We start from the raw sequence: 19,519 nt of genomic DNA on the forward strand, positions 1-19,519 counted from the left end.
AATCAGCTTGTTTCTATGATAATTTAAGATCCAGATGTCTGATGCTAACGTTAGCTCAGCTTGTTTCTATGATAATTTAAGATCTAGACGTCTGATGCTAACGTTAGCTCAGCTTGTTCCTCTGATAACTTAAGATCCAGACGTCTGATGCTAACGTTAGCTCAGCTTGTTCCTCTGATAACTTAAGATCCAGACGTCTGACGCTAACGTTAGCTCAGCTTGTTTCTCTGATAACTAAAGATCCAGACGTCTGATGCTAACGTTAGCTCAGCTTGTTCCTCTGATAACTTAAGATCCAGACGTCTGGCGCTAACGTTAGCTCAGCTTGTTTTTCTGATAACTTATGATCCAGACAACTGACGCTAACGTTAGCTCAGCTTGTTCCTCTGATAACTTAAGATCCAGACGTCTGACGACTAAAATCCTTTATCTGGTGAAAATATAGAGTTAAAAACCACCGATGTAGCGTAGAAATGTGGCCTCAAACACACCATCGACTAAAATTACAATTTTTTCCGGTTTGAAATGTGTTCCTTTAAGTAATTGGGACATCAGCTGCTACCTAAAAAGTGGTAATAGTTTTGTTGAGGTTAAAAGTTTATTCTTCACCTTAAAATCCTCTTATAACTCTCAACGGCCCATTATTCTGAAACCACAATAGTCCGAACAATTTCCCATTTATCCGACAGCCAGTTATCCCAAAAAACGAAATACGACATTACGAAAATACAGACTGTCCGTGCATCACATGGCTAGTTATTATGCAGAATGAGGTCATCAGACCTTCACATTTGTGATAATTTTTTCTTCTACAAATGGCGAAGGCATGACTCGTCCTACTCTGCCTCTGATTGGCTCACCCTGACACTTTTACCCTAAACCCACAGACTGTCTATAAGAAGTGGACGTAGTCATCATGACGTCACTCATCGGTTGGTGGACTGATATTTTGAAGCCTTGAGTTCGCCGATTTTGCCGTCACCATCTTGGATTACGGCCGTCGCCATGTTGTTTTTTTCGCAACCGATAAACTGAAGTGACGAAATATCTGAACTGAGGAAAACGCACCAAAAAAGTGGGGGTAACTTTTCGTAGGATATGATACGAACTGTTGTGTGAAGATACTTTGTTCTGAGATATCGTGTTCACAAGAACGGACAACTCACGAGGCATAAAAATCAGGACGTTTGATGATGTCATTGTGTTTGTTGCATGGAGAATGAATATTTTTAGCTGTCGGTCCAATGGGACTTTTTTTTCCCGTCGATTGTGGTTTCAGAATAATTGTCCGTTGGTCCAACGTGCAGCCCCCATTCCAACCAATGATAAACGTACGAGTGACAGCAATGTAACAATATGTCACCACAAAATATATTACTACTTATTATCAATAAACACACTGAAGACTAACTTCAGTTTAAATGGATTTTGTGAATCCTCATTAACAGAGACATTGATCTCCAGAATAAATACCTGACTCAGCCTCAATGTTTATCAATTACTGTAGTTCTTTTTTAAAATGTCCTGCTGTGAAAATATTGTTTCATGACAGTCACGTATATATTTAAATAGTGCACTGAGAATATTGTTACACCCCTTGATGAACCAATCACAGCGCTCAGAGGGAAAGGTGCCTGAGGAGCTCAGCATGCAGGGACGATAGCAGCAGCAGCAGCGATGGCAGCCAATCAGTACACAGGCACATTAAAGTACTCGTGACGGGGCTGCATGGGGAGAGAAACGCACACAGATCAGCAAAAACATGGAGTCATAGCAGCCACATGCAGGAGACAGTGCAGCAGGCTGGAGGGGTCACTTAAAGGGTCACTGTTTTACAACCTGGAGCGTTTTTTAGACCATGTTTCTGCGTCTGAGCGACTATAACAGAGACGTTGAGGTCACATTGCAACCCGTTTAGTGGCTGATGTTGGCGGCTTTCTCCTTCAATACTGGACCAATTTAAAAAAAGTCACTTAGACAGAAACATGGGAGATAGGGTCCAGGTAGAAAAATACCAAAGTCACCATTTAAGAAAAAATACTTTCACCACTGATCCACATTTATCTATTAAAGGGAAAGTTCTTTTTTTTCTCTTGGAATAAAACTTTCTTGCTGAGAATTAGATGAGAAGATAGATACCACTCTCATACCTGTACGATAAATATGGTTGGTTAGCTTAGCATAGATGGGAAGATAGATACCACTCTCATACCTGTACGATAAATATGGTTGGTTAGCTTAGCATAGATGAGAAGATAGATACCACTCTCATACCTGTACGATAAATATGGTTGGTTAGCTTAGCATAGATGGGAAGATAGATACCACTCATACCTGTATGATAAATATGGTTGGTTAGCTTAGCATAGATGGGAAGATAGATACCACTCTCAAAACTGTCCGATAAATATGGTTGCTTAGCTTAGCATAGCATAGATGAGATGATAGATACCACTCTCATGTCTGTATAACAAATATGGCTGGTTAGCTTAGCATAGATGGGAAGATAGATACCACTCTCATAACTGTATGGTAAATATGGTTGTTAGCTTTAGCTTAGCATCAATGAGAAAAAAGATAGCACTCTCATGTCAGTACCATAAATATGGTTGGTTAGCTTAGCATAGATGAGAAGATAGGTACCATTATCATGTTTGTACAACAAATATGGTTGGTTAGCTTAACTTAGCATAGATGAGAAAAAAAGATACTAATCTCAGGTCTATACAATACATTTGGGGTCACTTAGCTTAGCATAAAGACTGGAAACAGCTAGCCTTTCCCAAAATGTCAAACTATTCCACTACTTTATGGTTAATTTGACTTTTCCTACTGATCTAAAGTCAAACAAACTCACAGTGAGCGTATCTGAATTTTGCATTCTTTCTGAAGGTCTTTGGGATTTAATTGTTTAGCTGTTGCAGTGCTAATTCTACTCCTGCACACTGGCCCTTTAAGTAAGGGGAAACTACTTAAAACTTGTTAAAAAACAATAAAATTCCCCTCAAAAGCAAAATACATTTCACTACGAGCGAAGAGGAAGTGAACAATTTAAAACGAACAGATATTGAAACACCTGTTGATGTTTTAATCATATAAAAACATGAGGTAGAAGACAATGAGATGTCACGTAAACATGGAAAACAAAGACAAACAGACTAAAACATACTTTCAATACAAACTGGCTGTGGGGAGACTAACTAGACCAGGAACCTGGTCTCTAGGGGGCTGTATATACATATATACTGTATATATGTATATACACACATATATACTGTATATACTGTATATATATATATAGGGACGGCCTAAATCCACATACATAGTATTCACCTCAGCATCCTAATTCTGGAAAAGACCAGAGGACTCAGAGACCACATTTGGGACCATCACACCTGTGAGGCAAAGATTTTTTTTTTTTTTAAGGACACAAATAAACAGAACAACCTCCACACACACACACACACATGAACGGTGCACCGCCACAATAAAAGCTCGATTTATTTATGCCTCACATGCAAAAAGAAGTTGAGCTGAGCAGCAAATTCTTCTGAGGCTTTACCAAAAGTAATGACCAGCTCCTGAGAATGTTTCATTAAAGGCTTATTAAAATAAGTCGGCCCCCCTGTGGTGCGTTGTCCACGTACTTATTACAGCTCTGTGTATTTACTGAAGCCAGAGGAGCTCATTCAAAATGTGCCATTATCCTAAATGTGCGTTATGTTTAAAGGTTTGACATCTTAAACACTGCTTGTTGAAAATCGTGTCAACACATGAAGAAATTCTGCATCTCGACATGATTGCACCCTGGTGTCATTAAAAAGATCTAATAATTAGCCTGATTAACAATTTACACTGACGAGGAGTTTGATTACTGAAGAGAGTCTCCTCCTCCTGTGCTCAGTAGCAGGAGACGTCTCTGGATTTGATCTGGTTTCTCTCTCTGATTATAAAATGACAACAATGAGGAGGCACCACAACAACAATGAACTGTTAACAAGCTCTTTGTTTCTGGTCCACAGATAACGGTGGTTTCATGTTAATCTGGCAGCTGATGTTGTTGATTTATCTTTCTCAACAAGTCCCAAGAAAAGAAAAGCCAACAATAAAATTATAATATTAACCGAGTGTGTAGCCGAACGCTGATATATCTTCTACGATTGTTGTCCAAAAACTACAAAAAACGTTGGTGTTTTAAAGAGTTAGTTCAGATTCACTAAAGTCTCAACAACTCAAACTCACCAACAGATGTTAGCAGCAGCAGAGCAGCAGCTCCTGTGTTGTGAGGTAGAATCAGTGTTTCAGTGAATGAGTCTGGTGTCTTTGTAGAGATCATAGAGAACAGCTTCAGTTCCCTCAGAAAGGTCTGTCTGACAGCAAGGTGAAGAGGTGAACACATTCTAAATACAGCGTTCACTCACACTGATAGTTAATGGTTTTGGTCTTTTAATGGGATTTGTTGAGAACAGAATCAAACTTTTCCTTATTCTTTAATATCTTAATATTAGAAGGTAATTGTGTAAAATAGTATTATTTTATATATGTTATTATTAGTATATGTTAAATACTTTTGTAACACAGGTTATTGTTATTCCTTATTCACCATTTCATAATAAAGAAAACAGAATAATGAATCATTCAGTGTTAGTGGTTCGTCTTCACACAGGCAGCATAACGTACCACGTATCCACGACAATAGTTTACAGTTTAAATTAGAAATTTGTTTAAAAAGAGGAACTTTAAAAAAAGTTACCATCTGCATCGATGAAAATGAAAGATTTGAATTTCCAAATAAATCTTAATTGCAAAGTGCTGCATCATGCGGCCTGTTAGAGAACCAGAGTGAGATCAGACGCGTTCTGAACAAATATTCAAGTTTGAGTTCATGTCGGTTGAAACACAGAAGACCTTCACACACTGGGGAGCTTTTTTCCTGCGATTAATTTACACTCCAATATACAAACAGTTGTTTAAGTCGTAAGGACGTTACACAGAACGGGAATATTACGTGGCAAAAATGTGATGTCATTTTTTTTGCGAAACAAGGTTGAATTTTCTGAGCTTTCGCACCGTGAATGAAGGCATCAACCAATCGCATTGTGCAGAACGGACATAAATACTACCAGACACTGCTCTGGGACAAATTAAACCTTTGGTTATAAATAGTTTAGATGAAATATTGGAGCATTTCTCATTCTGATGCCGGTTACTCATCATACGTCTCTGCTAGAGACCTGTCAATCACTGTGTAGCCCCGCCCCTAAAGCATCCCCTGCTTTATGGTCTGTTTGACTCTAAATGGACCATCATTTACTAAAGGAACATCATGCTGTATTGAAGAAGACTTGAAACTAGAGATTGAGACCATAAACTCATGTTTACAATGTTTACTGAGGTAATAAATCAAGAGAGAAGTAGAGTCATTTTCTCATAGACTTCTATACAACCAGAGGAGTCGCCCCCTGGTGGACATTAGAGAGAATGCAGCTTTAACACATGGAGCTTTGAAGAACTTTAAAGAACCGGAGGTTGTCTCCTGAGGTGAACGTGGAACTTGAGGTTTTCTTTTCAAAGTGAGAATATCAAAAGGAAAAAAGCCTAAATGATGAACTTCCTGTAACCTTTTATGGCCCCAGCACAGAGTGTACTCTTATTAATGGTGACTGTAAATCAATGAACAGCTGATGGTTTCTGTTCCCTCAGGCTTCACGACTCTGTCGCTCATTTCTTTACTAACTTTAGTGCAACTTTACTTTTTAACATGAGTATAATTTCAAAGTTGGTTGTACTTCTCATTCAGTATCTTCACAGTTTTAAACTGTTTTACGACAAAATGCAAATGTCTTGAGTTCTGTGAGGCTGACATTATTGGCCAATATTAGCTTATCTCATTACATCAGCGTTCACCTCAGAATATATGCAACATAAAAATATTCTAGGCACATTTGATGCACAGTTTTGTTATTTCAGGTTTACTTATATTTCAAGCTGCAAACATATTCTGCTTCAGTGCGTATCTTTATCACAAAGAACAACATTTGAGGAACATTTGTTGTTTGTGTGTTAAAGAATCCCTCAACAGTCCAGCGTTGGTCTTTCTCCACCGTTTTCCACTAGATGTTAATGGTTTGTCAGCTGTGACCTGATTTTGCGTCCCAGAACTCATTAACGGCAACATTTTGGCTCACTGACTTCACTAAATGTTGAGCAAACAAATCCAACCAAACAGCCTGCTGACCTGGATTCAGTGTGTTGTTTTGTTATCGTCTATAAACAATTTAAATAATCACTTAAATAGCTCTGCTGTAACATATTCAACATGTCTGAATAATGAATGTTTCAGCTTTTGGTTTCATGAATATTTGAATGCTAATTGACGCTCTGGTGTGTTTTGTTACTGTAATAATGAACTGCTAATCGGGGCCAGAAGAGTGTGTGTGTGTGTGAGTGTGTGTGTGTGTGTGTGTGTGTGTGTGTGTGTGTGTGTGTGTGGTCTCAGGAATGCAGACAACGAGGCTTTGTTTCTGGGCTGCGACCCCGAGATCTCCTCCCTCCAACCAATGGAGTGATGTCTGAGAGGACTGTGAGGAATGTGTGGAGCAACGAGGATATAATCGCTTGAAATATTTTGAGAAACACTGAAAGGAGGAACAACACGTCTGAAGTACTTTGCGGTTAGTTTTCGGGAGTCTACGGTGAAGATATAAAAAGACATAAAAGTCTCTCAACTACTGGGTGCTACTTTGTACTTCTACCTTTAACGTTTAGGACGACACGTTCTCACTCTCAACTCGTCACTTGTGGAGTCTCGGTCAGGACCAAATGGAAAACGCCAAAAACTGCCGTTCCTCAAAAGACCACTCGAGGCTCCAAAAAACCGAGTCAATCCTCATTGACTTCCATGTTAAAATGAACAACTTTACGGTAGAAATAAACATGTTTACAGACGATGAAATGTTACATAACTCACCAATTATATAAAGGTTTAAAGTTAGGCACAATGGAGGACGTGGCCTCTTTGAGTGACAGGTGGGTGTCTCAGGATGCTAGCTGCTAGCCGTCTGCTCTGCTAGCGCCACTCAAAGATCCACCTCATTGACCACTGCTAGAGTTTGTGTCGTCACCGTTGAGATGGTCTATGATCAGGATCCCCTGGCATCAATGTTTTAACGTAGCGGGAACCTGTTTTTCAACGTGAACAGCAGTCTCCTGGGTGAAAGTCCTGCGTTGGACTTTGTTACTCTTTATATTACGTCACCTCCTTCCTGTCATAATCACCGCCGTGTTTGACGAGTTGGGAGTGAGAACGATTTGCAGAGGAAGAGTTATTGATTAGAAGTTAAGAGTTAGACACATCAGGGTTAAAGGCAGAAAAAACACACACCAGCAGCTTCCATATCTGCCGTGTATCACTCACACTCCAGATATTGCTGTTGCTGACGTGTTGTTTATCTTCGTGTGAATCAAAAGTACATCTACGGCTAATGAGCTAACGCTACAGCAAAAGGGTTATTAGGGTGTTTTACAAACTGTACCTGCAAACAGGCGCATCTGAAAGTCTATGTTCTGCAAATCACAATCGTGAAAGAATACAAAGAGGCAAAGAGAGAGAAACCTGTCAGCTGGAATCAAAGATCAAGCAAACTAAACGAGAGACAATGAAGCCGACGAAAATAAAAATCACAAGAAATAAAGCAGACGTCACCTTTGAAGGGAAACTTTTACTCTTATGTGATACAAACACTTTGACTTGAAGGAACTTAAAGTTGTAAAACTTTTTTTACAAACTCAAAGCTCATTTTTGAAACCTCTTATGTTTGTAAATTATTCTAATATGGTTCTAATTAATTACAACGTAATTACATCTGTGTAATAATTAGAATTGTTAGTGGCGGAGTCCGCCATTCACACGTTGGCATCAAACTACCTTCACGTGCGAAAAGGTGTTTTCCAGCGTTCCTGTTTTATGTCATTGATATCAACCTCACTGTTATTAGCTACTGATAATTCAAACCCAACATCTCCTGCTAGTTCACATTAAAAGCCTTCAACTGACAAAACAAGGGGAGGCTTTTATTGTGAAGTTGTCACAGGAAATGTATAATGCTGAGTTCACAGTAAAGTGGAAGCAAATGTTTGCATCATAATAGCGTTTAATATATATATATATATATATATATATATATATACTGTATATATTAAACGCTATTATTTCTGGGTTCATAACAGTTAATAATTGTTCATAAAAATATATTTACTGCAGCTGAATTAATCTGGTTCACGAGACCAAAATAAAAACGGATTTTGCGTTAATTCAATTGCAATAAACAGATTCAAATGATGCCGAAATAACTTAATTCATGATCATGTTTGATAATTTGTCAAGTCCGTCCGCGAGACGACCAGTTTTCAAAATGAGCGTTTTCTGAACGGAGTCTGGATCAATCAGGGCTTCGCTGTGCTAACGTTGCAGCTGTTCCATCACGATAACATCGTTGAGGCATAAATACGGTGGCGATGTTATTGTTTTTATATATTTGATGTTTCAACATTTCACATCAGCGGATCAAATTTAAATATCGCAGCAGGTAATGGTACATTAAGGAGCAGCAATCATTCATCTGTTACTGTTCGTGCATTTGCGAATAAAAAAAAGAAACTGACTGGAAATGCCAGAAAAATAAAGTTTAAATATTTCAAAAATAAGCGTTTCCGCTTTGCAGAGGTGGATAAAAAAAGAAATGTGACAAAGTGCAACGGATTAAACAGTATTAAACCGTACTTGCTGTAACCAGGAATGAAATCTTCAGGATCGTAACTTTATTTGAGGAAGCGGTGCTTGTGTAAAATACTTAATTTAACTTTCTATTCATTTCTTTGGTCTGAAAAACCTCCTAGCTGTTGACGGTAACAGTGGAGAGTGAGGGTTGATTATTCATACAGACAGACGGAGAGACTAAGTCCTCAGTATGGAATCTATTCTGTCCCCACACGGTTCCCGGTCGTCGTCTTACCTCCTGCAGCAGGTCGGCCTGCTCGATGGCCTTCAACACCGTCTTCTTGGACGTCTCCTGAGCTTCTCCACCCAGCAGGAACTCATCCAGGATGAAGTACGCCTTCTCAAAGTTGAAAATAATGTCCAGCTCACAAACCTGAAAGAAACACTTTAACTATGAATATTTTTCTAAGTCCAGGTTCAAGAGGTGGGGAAACGTACGGACACCCGACGTTAGAGAACGCACGCTGCCAAAGTATTTGTCCAGCAGCTCCACGTATCGGTGGATGATCTCCAGCGTGATGAGCTCGTTGTCCTGCTCCTCGATGGCACAGCAGAAGTACAGGCTGGCGTATCTGCAACACGGAGACAGATGTTGACTTCACAGCAGCATTTAGGGAACAGTCAGAGGCACCGATACATGTTGTGTGTTTATTACTGGAGCACTTATGGAACACGACTGAAAACACTCAACATTAGTAAAAAGGTGCAGCGGACACCGAGACGATCACCGGCCTCAGCCGACCGAACGCAAGGAGAGCCCGAGATGGATGCTAAGCTAACCCAGCTAGGAGCTGAGGCTACTCCGCTACCCAGCATGCATCCTGGCTGTCTGGATGCCCGGTGGCAGGAAAATAAGATGCGTGAAATAAGACTTGACCACGATGGATCCAGGTCTCTGTGAAGACGTGGGCTCAACAGACAGCCAGGATGCATGCTGGGTAGTGGAGTAGCATCAGTGCCCTAGCTGGGTTAGCTTAGCTTCCGTCTGGGGCAGTTTGGTGGCCTTTTAGTCCTTACAATTGATTTACATTTTCCATGAAAGAAAAGTCACAAATAAAGGTTTGTGTTCGCCGTCAATCAAAGTTCTGAGAGAGAAAGAAAGTCTGAAGCTGCAGGTTGTTGCTTCTCTACAAAGAATCTTCAAATTATAGAACCAGCAACATCAACCTGACAAAGTAAATACAAGAAGCTGACTTCATGCATTCTCATCAGGCAGTGCTATAAACCGTCTCCTGGCTCGCTGTAATAGTGCTGACACAGCTCTTTACTGCTGTTCACGGTGATTCATTTAAAAGCCAGAAGCCGGACGGACGCAGAAGGCCGTTACGAGTTAAGCCTCATGGTTTCTTTATCCCTGATAATCCCTCAGGCACTCGTTAGGCATGTGATGATTGGCTCATAAAGGAGCTGGTCAGTTGATCCCTCACAACCAGCGGGTAAAGGAGGCCACAATGGACCCGGCTGACCCCGGTGAGACCCGCGTTAAGTACTGGGACCAGTGTGAAACTCGCTGGCGTTGCTCGCTGTGTTCAGGTTCTCGGATCATTCTTTGGACATGTATACATATATATATATATATATATGTATACATGTGTATATATATATAAACACATGTATATATTCCGGAGTATATTTTGTGTATCAATATAGCATTTGTCAACCTGATGACAAAGTTAGATTAAGTGTTGAATATGAATGTGTTCTCGACGATAATAAGGTGATAATAATAATAATAATAATAATAATGATAATGATTAGGGCGATAATTTAATATGATGAAAAATACGTATCGAGAAACACAATTCAGGCCGTCAGAATGAATATTAACGAGCAAAGACTCATTTAAATTTGAGGGAAATCTGATCAAATCTGATTAAACTATTCTCCTCTCCTCTCCTCTCTCCTCCTCTCCTCTCCTCTCTCCTCCTCTCCTCTCTCCTCCTCTCCTCTCCTCCTCTCCTCCTCTCTCCTCCTCTATCCTCTCCTCCTCTCCTCTCTCCTCTCTCCTCTCCTCTCCTCCTCTCCTGATGAACGGTGTAGTTTTGGCGATTGCTTAAAGAAATCGTGCTTTTCCACAGGATGAACAGGATAAAGTGAGTCACAGTGAATCCTCTCTCTTGTTGTGGTCACGGTGTCTCCGTCACTTTAATAACATCCGTCTCTCCTGATTCTCCTCTTTGTTGTCCTCGTGTCCTGCCCACCTCTTGTAGACCACCTTGAGGTCTCTCCACTCCAGGAAGCTGCACATTTTGGGCTTTCGAGCCAGGACCGTCTGCACCAGCTCCCTGGTGATCTTCTTCTTCTCCTTATCCGACAGAGGCACGTACCACTTCTGCAGCCTGAGCTTCCCCTGCCGACTGAACAGAAGCATGAACTGCATCTGGAATGAAGGGATGAGAGGAAAGAACAACAGACGGAGGGATCCGTGAAACACGAGGAGAGACGAGGAGAAGCGAGCATGAGATGAAATACATCATTTTTATATCTGTACAGAAATAATCTTTCTCTGAAGGTTTCACTGCTTCTCAAGGTCTTTCTCACTGTTCAAGAATTAACATATGTCACATATACACATATATATATACATATATATATATATATAAATACACATATACGCACACACACACACACAGATACATATATATATCTTATTATCATGCAAGGTGATATATCAGGCTAATCCTTTAGTAGATAGTACTTAATAATACTTTGAATTAACATCTTTTGACACATATCTCAAAACAATGAGTTACTAAGTCATTATAATAACTTACAGGATCTAACAGGAGTCTAAACTTTCATTCACTTATTGTTTCATTTTACTGTCAGCTTTGGGCTTCCGTAGCGAACAGAGCGCGTCTTATGTTCTGCGGATTATAATTCTTAATTTGTGATATTGTACAATATAAAATATTCTGATTCTGACAACTTGAGCCAAAATTATGGAAATTATTACTGCAAGACGCTCAATAAATGACCTTTAATCAGGTCAATCAAACTCGTGCAGCGCATCAATTAATATTAAATGACGTCAACAGAGTTATTAATTAACATGATTTAACACATTAACATGTGTATCTGCTGCCATGTGTTTCAGATAAACAACATTTAACTTCATGATTTTAATTAAACATACGTTAAAATAAATAACGTGACATTTTAATATCCAATTAAAAACACACACAGTTCTCTACACTTACACCAGAAACACGTGATTCTTCTTCACCGTTTATCAACACAACGTTAACACCGTTATACAGCGGTTAGCATTAGCTTGTTTAGCCTGTTTTAAATACGACATAAGCGACCGGAAAAAAACATAAACGGTGTAATAATACACCGTCAAAAGTACTTACCTTGTATTAAAACACTGGCTTCTGAAGGAATAAACCGCCGCCCGGACGCAGACACGGCCAGTGGGCACCAGGCTTCTGATTGGCCAATGAGGAGCTCACGACTCACTCGGTCTCTGATAGTCCCCGCCTATCACTCGATTTCGCGGATGTGATTGGCTGGATTTTACATCGATCAAACCACATTAAGACGTCATCATCGAGGGGCATCAGAAGTGCAGGACTTCAGATGTTTAAAGAATAAATACAAATAATATTTAGTTCAACTTTATATATTTATTCATCTATTTTTTTTAAATTCATTTATATATATTTTATGTTTTTAATTCATTCATTATTGAATTATTTATGTAGAATCTTTCATACAAACCTGATATAGAAAACAAATACATATAAAATAAATATAAACATCAATAAATACACTATATAAATATACAAATAAATATAAATAAAATCTTTAAAATAAATAAATAAAATTCTATAGAATAAAATAAAATAAAATACATTTTTGAGAAGAAAAAAACACTGATTACGGTTTTAAAACTAAAGTTGTAACATGACTCCAGATTGAAATGGAATGTTGGGTTATGTATTCTGAAATGAAACAAAAAAGCTGCATTTCATGAAGTTAAAAATTTAAATAAAAGTAATTGCTAAAAAAAAGTCAGATTAGAAAGATAGGTCTTTATAAAATACTGAGAGAGCTCGTTATTCTAACAACCAGAGGCAGCGATCTCCACAGTTTAAGGGCATCAAAACAGAAGGTATTGTTACTATCATTGTATCAGATGCATAAAAACATTAAGAAAGGAAAGTGGTGGAGGACCTGAGTGATCTGACCGGAACATAAAATGAAAGAAAATGTAAAAAGACACAGAGTGTGTTAACAGTGAGGTGATGTGACCCGGTTTCATTGTTTTAGTAAAGACAGCATTCTGAAATAACTGTAACAGGCTCATATATACAAAGAAATATCTTAAAAATAAAGTATAAAACTGAAACTATACTATGTAGCCATGCATACAACACTGAAGCACTAAAGCTCACTGGTCCTACAGGTGACATCAGGACTTCAGGGTTGTCATTGCTGACAGACTCGCCCACAGATCAACAGTTTACATAAAGGAGAAACCGCTCTGCTGATGGCGCAATATTGACTCAGCCTCGACTGTTTTCTGTCCAACACAGTCGGGTCAGAGTGGAAAGTCAGAAGTGACCTTTAGAGGGAGGAGCTAAGTTAAAACAAATACTGGATAACACATTTTTCAGGCGACCAAAATGTCACAATTAACTTTGACAAAGTGAAAACACAATGTGACTGTCAATCACTGTGTAGCCCCGCCCTAAAGCATCCCCTGCTTTATGGTCTGTGTGACTCTAAATGGACCATCATTTACTAAATGAACATCATGCTGTATTGAAGAAGACTTGAAACTAGAGATTGAGACCATAAACTCATGTTTACAATGTTTACTGAGGTAATAAATCAAGAGAGCAGTAGAGTCATTTTCTCATAGACTTCTATACAACCAGAGGAGTCGCCCCCTGGTGGACATTAGAGAGAATGCAGCTTTAACGAGCTTTGACTTCACTTTTTTCAGAACCGGAGTTTGCCGCCTGGAACGTCTCTCTCTAGAGTCTGTGGATATAACCCTAAAGAAAACTTCATATTATTATATTCCATTTCTGTCAATAGATCCCCCCTAAATGCTACACACTGTACCTTTAAAATATTAAAAGGATCATCAGTGATCGCTGTGAACTGAGCCTCCAACATGTCGTCCCTGGTTGTTACGCTGTCAGCTGACAAACAGAATACAGGACGATCACAGTGCTCTTCCACTGTTCACCACAGGTGCAGCGCAATAGAGGAGCCGTAGGGCGGCGTCTAAGGGCCAATAAGGAGCGTTAGATAAGAACCATCTCAGGCCTGTGGATTAACAGTAATCCCATCCACTGTCCCGTTAGAGTAGCTCACACTCATCACATTCCAGCTGAAGAGGAAGATGGAGGTCACTGCTCGCTGTGCTGCTGTACTCTTCCTCCTGCTTCTGTCTCAGGGTAAGTCACAGTGCACCGGCATGATATTATTATACTCACTGTCTAGAGTTTGTAGTGTCCAAAGAGCGGAATATTGTTTGAGTTTATCAAAATGTATTTTTCTTCAATATCATGTTGTTGTTTTAAGCTCAATTCAGGTTTCTTCTGTTCACACATACAGAAATTATGCAGAATAATTAGATATATTTGTCACATTAAAAAGCCTGCAAACAATGAATGAATTCATTTGTATTAACGAGTTTTGATTTCAGTTTATTTGCTCTTTAGTTTCTCCTGTAAAAATGAGCTTTCACCTTCATCTGCTTCTCCATTTCATGCGTCCACTGACAGCTCTGATGACCGTTCACTCTCAAGAGGTAAGAGCTCAATAATAAACCACCAAATGATGTGATATGAACCCTGGATTAACCCGTGTGTGTGTGTGTGTGTGTGTGTGTGTGCGTCCTCCAGGAGGAGGAGGCGGTCCAGGAGGAGGAGCTGCAGGAGGAGGAGCTGCAGGAGGAGGAGCAGCAGGAGATCGAGACGTGGACATCAGATACTAAAACCTGCACCTGTGACTGTGATTCTGCCGGCTCACCGACCATCAGCCCACCTGTCCCGCCGCCCACCTCACTGCTGCCGCCCACGCCGCCCCCTCAGGGTGACCTGCTGAACTGCATGCCAGGTGAGGACTCCCCCCTGACAGGTCACATGACCTGGCTTTAACCTGTAGTCTGCTATAAACCAGGCCATCATGTGAAGGACAACGATAACGTTCACACCTGAAGATTATTATCTGTATCCTGTATCTTGTGCTCACAGAGAGCTCCAGCTGCTGTGATGGTAGCTGACTGTGTTCTGAATCTCTGCAGTGGAGCACGAGTCACCTTCTATGACCTTGACCATTTTCAACTCTAAAGCTACGACAAAGATCTTTCATTTAGTGTTGATTCTGTCGCCCCCTGTGGTCTAAAGTGGTAGTGTCTCTGAGCACCAGAGTCTCTTTGGAGAACCTCTCATGTTACTGCAGCAGCAGGTTCTAACGCTCTCAGTCCTGGTTCTGGTTCTCCCGTGCCTCCCTTCCCTCCAGCGGGTCCAGCAATACGTCCTGGGTCTCCAGCAGCGTGGTGTCGGTGTTGGCTCCCAGAGAGTCCACGGTGGACCGGTCTCTGCTGGAGTCTGAGCTGAAGGAGGTTCTGGTGAACCTGCATGAGTTCATCTGGTTTCACCAGAATCTGACCCGGTGGCTCCGATGACGAGCATCAAGAACAACTCTATAGAAACAGACCATCTTCTCTCTGATGGTCTCTTTACTGATGGAGGTCTATAGAGGATCAGGACTACACTGAGACTGGTTCATATAGAGGATCAGGACTACACTGAGACTGGTTCATATAGAGGATCAGGACTACACTGAGACTGGTTCAGAATCAGTTGCAGCAACTTTGAGTTCTGTTACGTAGATTTAAGGAATGACCAGCTGTGAGGAAGAGGCCTGAGATAATCTCATCACCTGTACAGGAGTGTGATGATCAGATTAGGAAGCCCTGAATAGAGGCGCTGCCCTTCACTTAATAGCACGATGCAGCGGACAAAGCAGCGCAGATCAGATGATGTCCCGAACATCTTCCTCCTCCTCATCACGCAATCCTCCTGCTATCAGATCTCAGGGTTAATTAGATCAGGATGCTCAGAATACTGAGCTGGGGAATGAAATCATGACGCCATTCAGATGTTGCTCGTTGTGATGCATGTTAGAGCCGTGTTGTGTTTGTTGGGGCTGAATGAACAAAGGGGAAGATGCTTAAGTTGCAAGTTTGTCTTTAAAGGAACACCTCGCCCTTAAAATGTCCTTCTGTATGTCAGTTACTCTCCACGTGTTTCTCTGAAGTAAACGTCACGGTGAACAAAAGGATCAAAAAACGGAGAAAAGTCGATGAATTGAAGTAAACAGGCCGAGTTAAACATCTGTTTGCAAACTCTCACACAGCTGCTGCAGGTTAATGTAAGTCTCATGTAGTCCGGTCTTATGATACTTCACAAACATGCATTTTTTGTTAAAACCTGGTTGTGTCATGACGGTACAATAGAATTTACGAAACTCTTGCAAGATTGGAGAACAGGCAGTCGAGTCTCGCAAGAGTTCTTGCAAGTTTTTGCAATTCATTGGAAACCATTTCGACACGACTTTAAAACTTGACCATTTAAAAGACTTGAACTGTCTCACGCTTGCAAAGGAAGTTTTAAATGTTCAGGTTTTCGTGAAGGCGCATGTGTTTGTGAAATAGTGAACGTACGACGGGATAGATATATCTATAAGACGGGGTTATTCTGCACCAGTTGTGTGACAGTTTGTGAACAGATGTTCTGATGTAGTTTGTTTTTAAATGCGACCCCCTCTGGACTTCAATTCATCGAGACTTTTCTCATTTTATTCAAATTCTTTGTTCAACGTGGCGGCACGAGAGGAAGAAGTTTCCTTCACGGAGTCCAGTGAACTGAGGGAAAGTAACAGCTGGTGGTTTTAAGGCTGATGAACGTCTTCATGGCTCAGATTCAAAGTGTGAGGTGATCCTCTTCATTTATTATCGATAGTTTTAATGTCCTCCACAGAATGTCCTTACCACAGAGCTCTGGGCTTTGAATCTGGATCTGTGGACTCAGACCAGATCAGCTGCTCCAGTCAGGACCAGTACGTGGGCTGGTACTCCTCCTGGATCCCCTCCAAGGCTCGCCTTAACAACCAGGGCTTTGGGTAGGTCACCACAGCCCAGTTCTTCTTTCTCTCATCGTCCCCGTGAACAACAACAGCACACGTTGTGGTTTGTCGTCAGGTGCGCGTGGCTCTCCAAGTTCAACGACCTGCACCAGTGGATCCAGATCGACCTGGAGGAGGTCTCCGTGGTGTCCGGCATCCTCACTCAGGGCCGCTGCGACGCCGACGAGTGGATCACTAAATACAGCGTCCAGTACCGCACGGTGGAGACGCTCAACTGGATCTACTACAAAGACCAGACAGGAAACAACAGGGTGAGAACACAGAACACACAAAACACCTGTTTTAAAGCTTTTATCAGCAAAACTAGATTCAAATACACTAAACATTAAACACTTTACTAAAGACAAAGAACTAAAACTACCATCAAAACTTAAAATTAAACTCTAACAAACTAAAATGACATCATTATAATATAAAAGATCTGAGGACCATAAAGACATGAAGTTTAAACTCAAAGAGAACATTTATTTAACAACACCACAGACACAAGGCCTTTATAAACAGGCCACTATATGTACAAAGAAACAACAGAACACAAAACACTCGTCGGTGTCTCTTTAAATAAATCCGGACCTGGTTCCTGAGGATGATCCACGTGTTTCATGAACTACGGTTTAAAGAAAACTGTTCACAACAAGCTGTGTGTGTTTCAAATGTCATTCTTTGATTCGGTGCTCGTCACGACAGGAAGAGGACAAATATGCAGTTCTGCTTTTGGGGTGAACTGTTCCTTTAAATCAACGACACAACATTAGAGCTGCCAGCTGTGATCTGTGGAGCTTTAAGAAAGCATCGAAAAAAATAACAGTTAAAAAGAATATTATGAGAACACAAATACTGTATATGAGTATATTAGAATTATGAAATAGATAGAAAACTAATTCCTGCGCTCCAAAAGTGCAGAAATGAGTTTCCTGTGTGTCACTGGAGGTGAAGAGACGTGATGATGATGAAGTGATTTAGTGAATATTTTCAGGTCTTCTATGGGAACTCGGACCGCTCCTCCACGGTACAGAACCTGCTGCGCCCCCCCATCGTAGCCCGGTTCATCCGCCTGCTGCCGCTGGGCTGGCACACCCGCATCGCCACCCGGCTGGAGCTGCTCATGTGCATGAACAAGTGTCCCTGAAGGCAACACGGCCCGCTCACCGTCCACCGTTCACCTGATAACCTGCAGCCTGCCAAACAAAATAGATCCTTCATGTTACTTTGTTATAGGACCAGTGGTGGAGAGTAACTAAGTACCTCTACGCAAGTACTGCCGTTTTATACACATGTGAGGTACTTTACTTAGTTTTTCCTTGTTGCTGTACTTTTTACTCCACTACATCTCAGAGGTACATATTGTACTTTTGACTTCTCTCAGAGGTACATATTGTACTTTTTACTTCTCTCTGAGGTACATATTGTACTTTTTACGGCTGCAAAACAACAACAAAGAGACTCTAAATTACTACAAAAAGAGACGACAACTACAAAGAGACACAAAACGGCAGCAAGGAGACGAAATGACCAAAGAGAGACCGACATTGTCTCATAATCCATCCATGCTCACAGGACAGCGACGCTGAACTAATATCTTATAGAAAATGAAGCATCGCTGTAGATTAAACCAGCCAACAGGATATAAAGGAGTTAACATGCAGCAGGAATATGAATCCAGAAGCATCAGACAGTAAAACATTTCACTGATCAATAAATACTTACATAAATACATCTGGAGGGTTTTGCAGGTGTTTTACTTGTAGTGGAGTATTCTCAGTGTATGAAGATGTTGAATGCAGTAAAATACTTCTTCCACCGCTGGTCATGGTGTTTATGCACTTTCATCTTAAAGTCTGTTTGAACTGTTTTTAAATACAAAAAATTGGACAAATTGGAAACGTTCAGAGTCAAACAATATAATAAATAAAGATTCCGCAGGTAAAGATTCAAATCAAATGTTTTATTTGAGATTTACTGTTACATATGTAAACATGAATATTCTAAAGTTGTGAAGCATTCATTGGTGGGTTTATGCTCTCATGTAAATGCTCTGTTGAGAAAAGAAAAGCAGAGAAACACTGAACTATGCTACTAATTTGTGTCTGTAATAAAAGCACAAATGTAATACTTGATTTTCATTTAACCGGCTGATAAACATCCTCTGTTATAAATATTACCACACAAGTAGTCACACATCAGTATTAATATAATACACGGTGCTCCTTCAGCAGAAACGATAATCCAAAGAGAGGAACGTATCGCGTCGAGTACAGAGCGCGCACGATGCACGATACGGGACGGGCACGTCGGGACACGGTGCACATGATGAACATGATGCACATGGAGGGACGAGGAGTTCACAGAGTTTGGGGCGATATTGCTGAGCCGTAGTCTCTTCAGAGTGCAACATTAAAAAGCTGAGGATTCATCTCTGCCGAGCTACTCGTCACCTTCACCGCAGACAGAAGACACACAGAGCTTCTGATCCCTCTGAGGGGTTTTCCACGTTAAGATTTCTCATAAGTTTGATCCCAAGTGGCTCAGAATGTGCAATCATAGAACACAAACACTCCAGTGCAGCGA

At 40.6% G+C, this 19,519-nt stretch overlaps 2 protein-coding genes across 3 annotated transcripts; one reads left to right on the forward strand and one right to left on the reverse strand.

Annotated features, from left to right (window-relative positions):
* Positions 1–1,688: 1,688 nt before the first annotated feature.
* Positions 1,689–11,159, reverse strand: LOC306694515 (AP-1 complex subunit sigma-2; the record flags this gene model as incomplete). 2 transcript variants are annotated; one of them, XM_079157409.1, is made up of 5 exons in its annotated part: positions 3,343–3,395; positions 7,536–7,566; positions 9,015–9,152; positions 9,243–9,351; positions 10,981–11,159. In XM_079157409.1, 5 exons carry the CDS (start codon positions 11,157–11,159, stop codon positions 3,343–3,345), a joined length of 510 nt encoding a protein of 169 aa, XP_079013535.1. The 2 variants fall into 2 exon arrangements, with proteins under 2 accessions (XP_079013536.1, XP_079013535.1); XM_079157410.1 differs by lacking the exons at positions 3,343–3,395; positions 7,536–7,566 and adding an exon at positions 1,689–1,724.
* A 2,979-nt stretch (positions 11,160–14,138) lies between these two features.
* On the forward strand, positions 14,139–18,364 carry LOC306694577 (retinoschisin-like; the record flags this gene model as incomplete). The annotated part of the gene is made up of 6 exons (XM_079157484.1): positions 14,139–14,193; positions 14,524–14,549; positions 14,644–14,857; positions 16,786–16,927; positions 17,007–17,202; positions 17,928–18,364. The coding sequence occupies 6 exons, from the start codon at positions 14,139–14,141 to the stop codon at positions 18,078–18,080; spliced, it is 786 nt and encodes a 261-aa protein (XP_079013610.1). The 3' UTR covers positions 18,081–18,364.
* Between the last annotated feature and the right edge of the window lie 1,155 nt (positions 18,365–19,519).

This window comes from Pholis gunnellus, assembly GCF_910591455.1.
Source record: "Pholis gunnellus genome assembly, chromosome: 4".
Taxonomy (NCBI): Eukaryota; Metazoa; Chordata; class Actinopteri; order Perciformes; family Pholidae; genus Pholis; species Pholis gunnellus.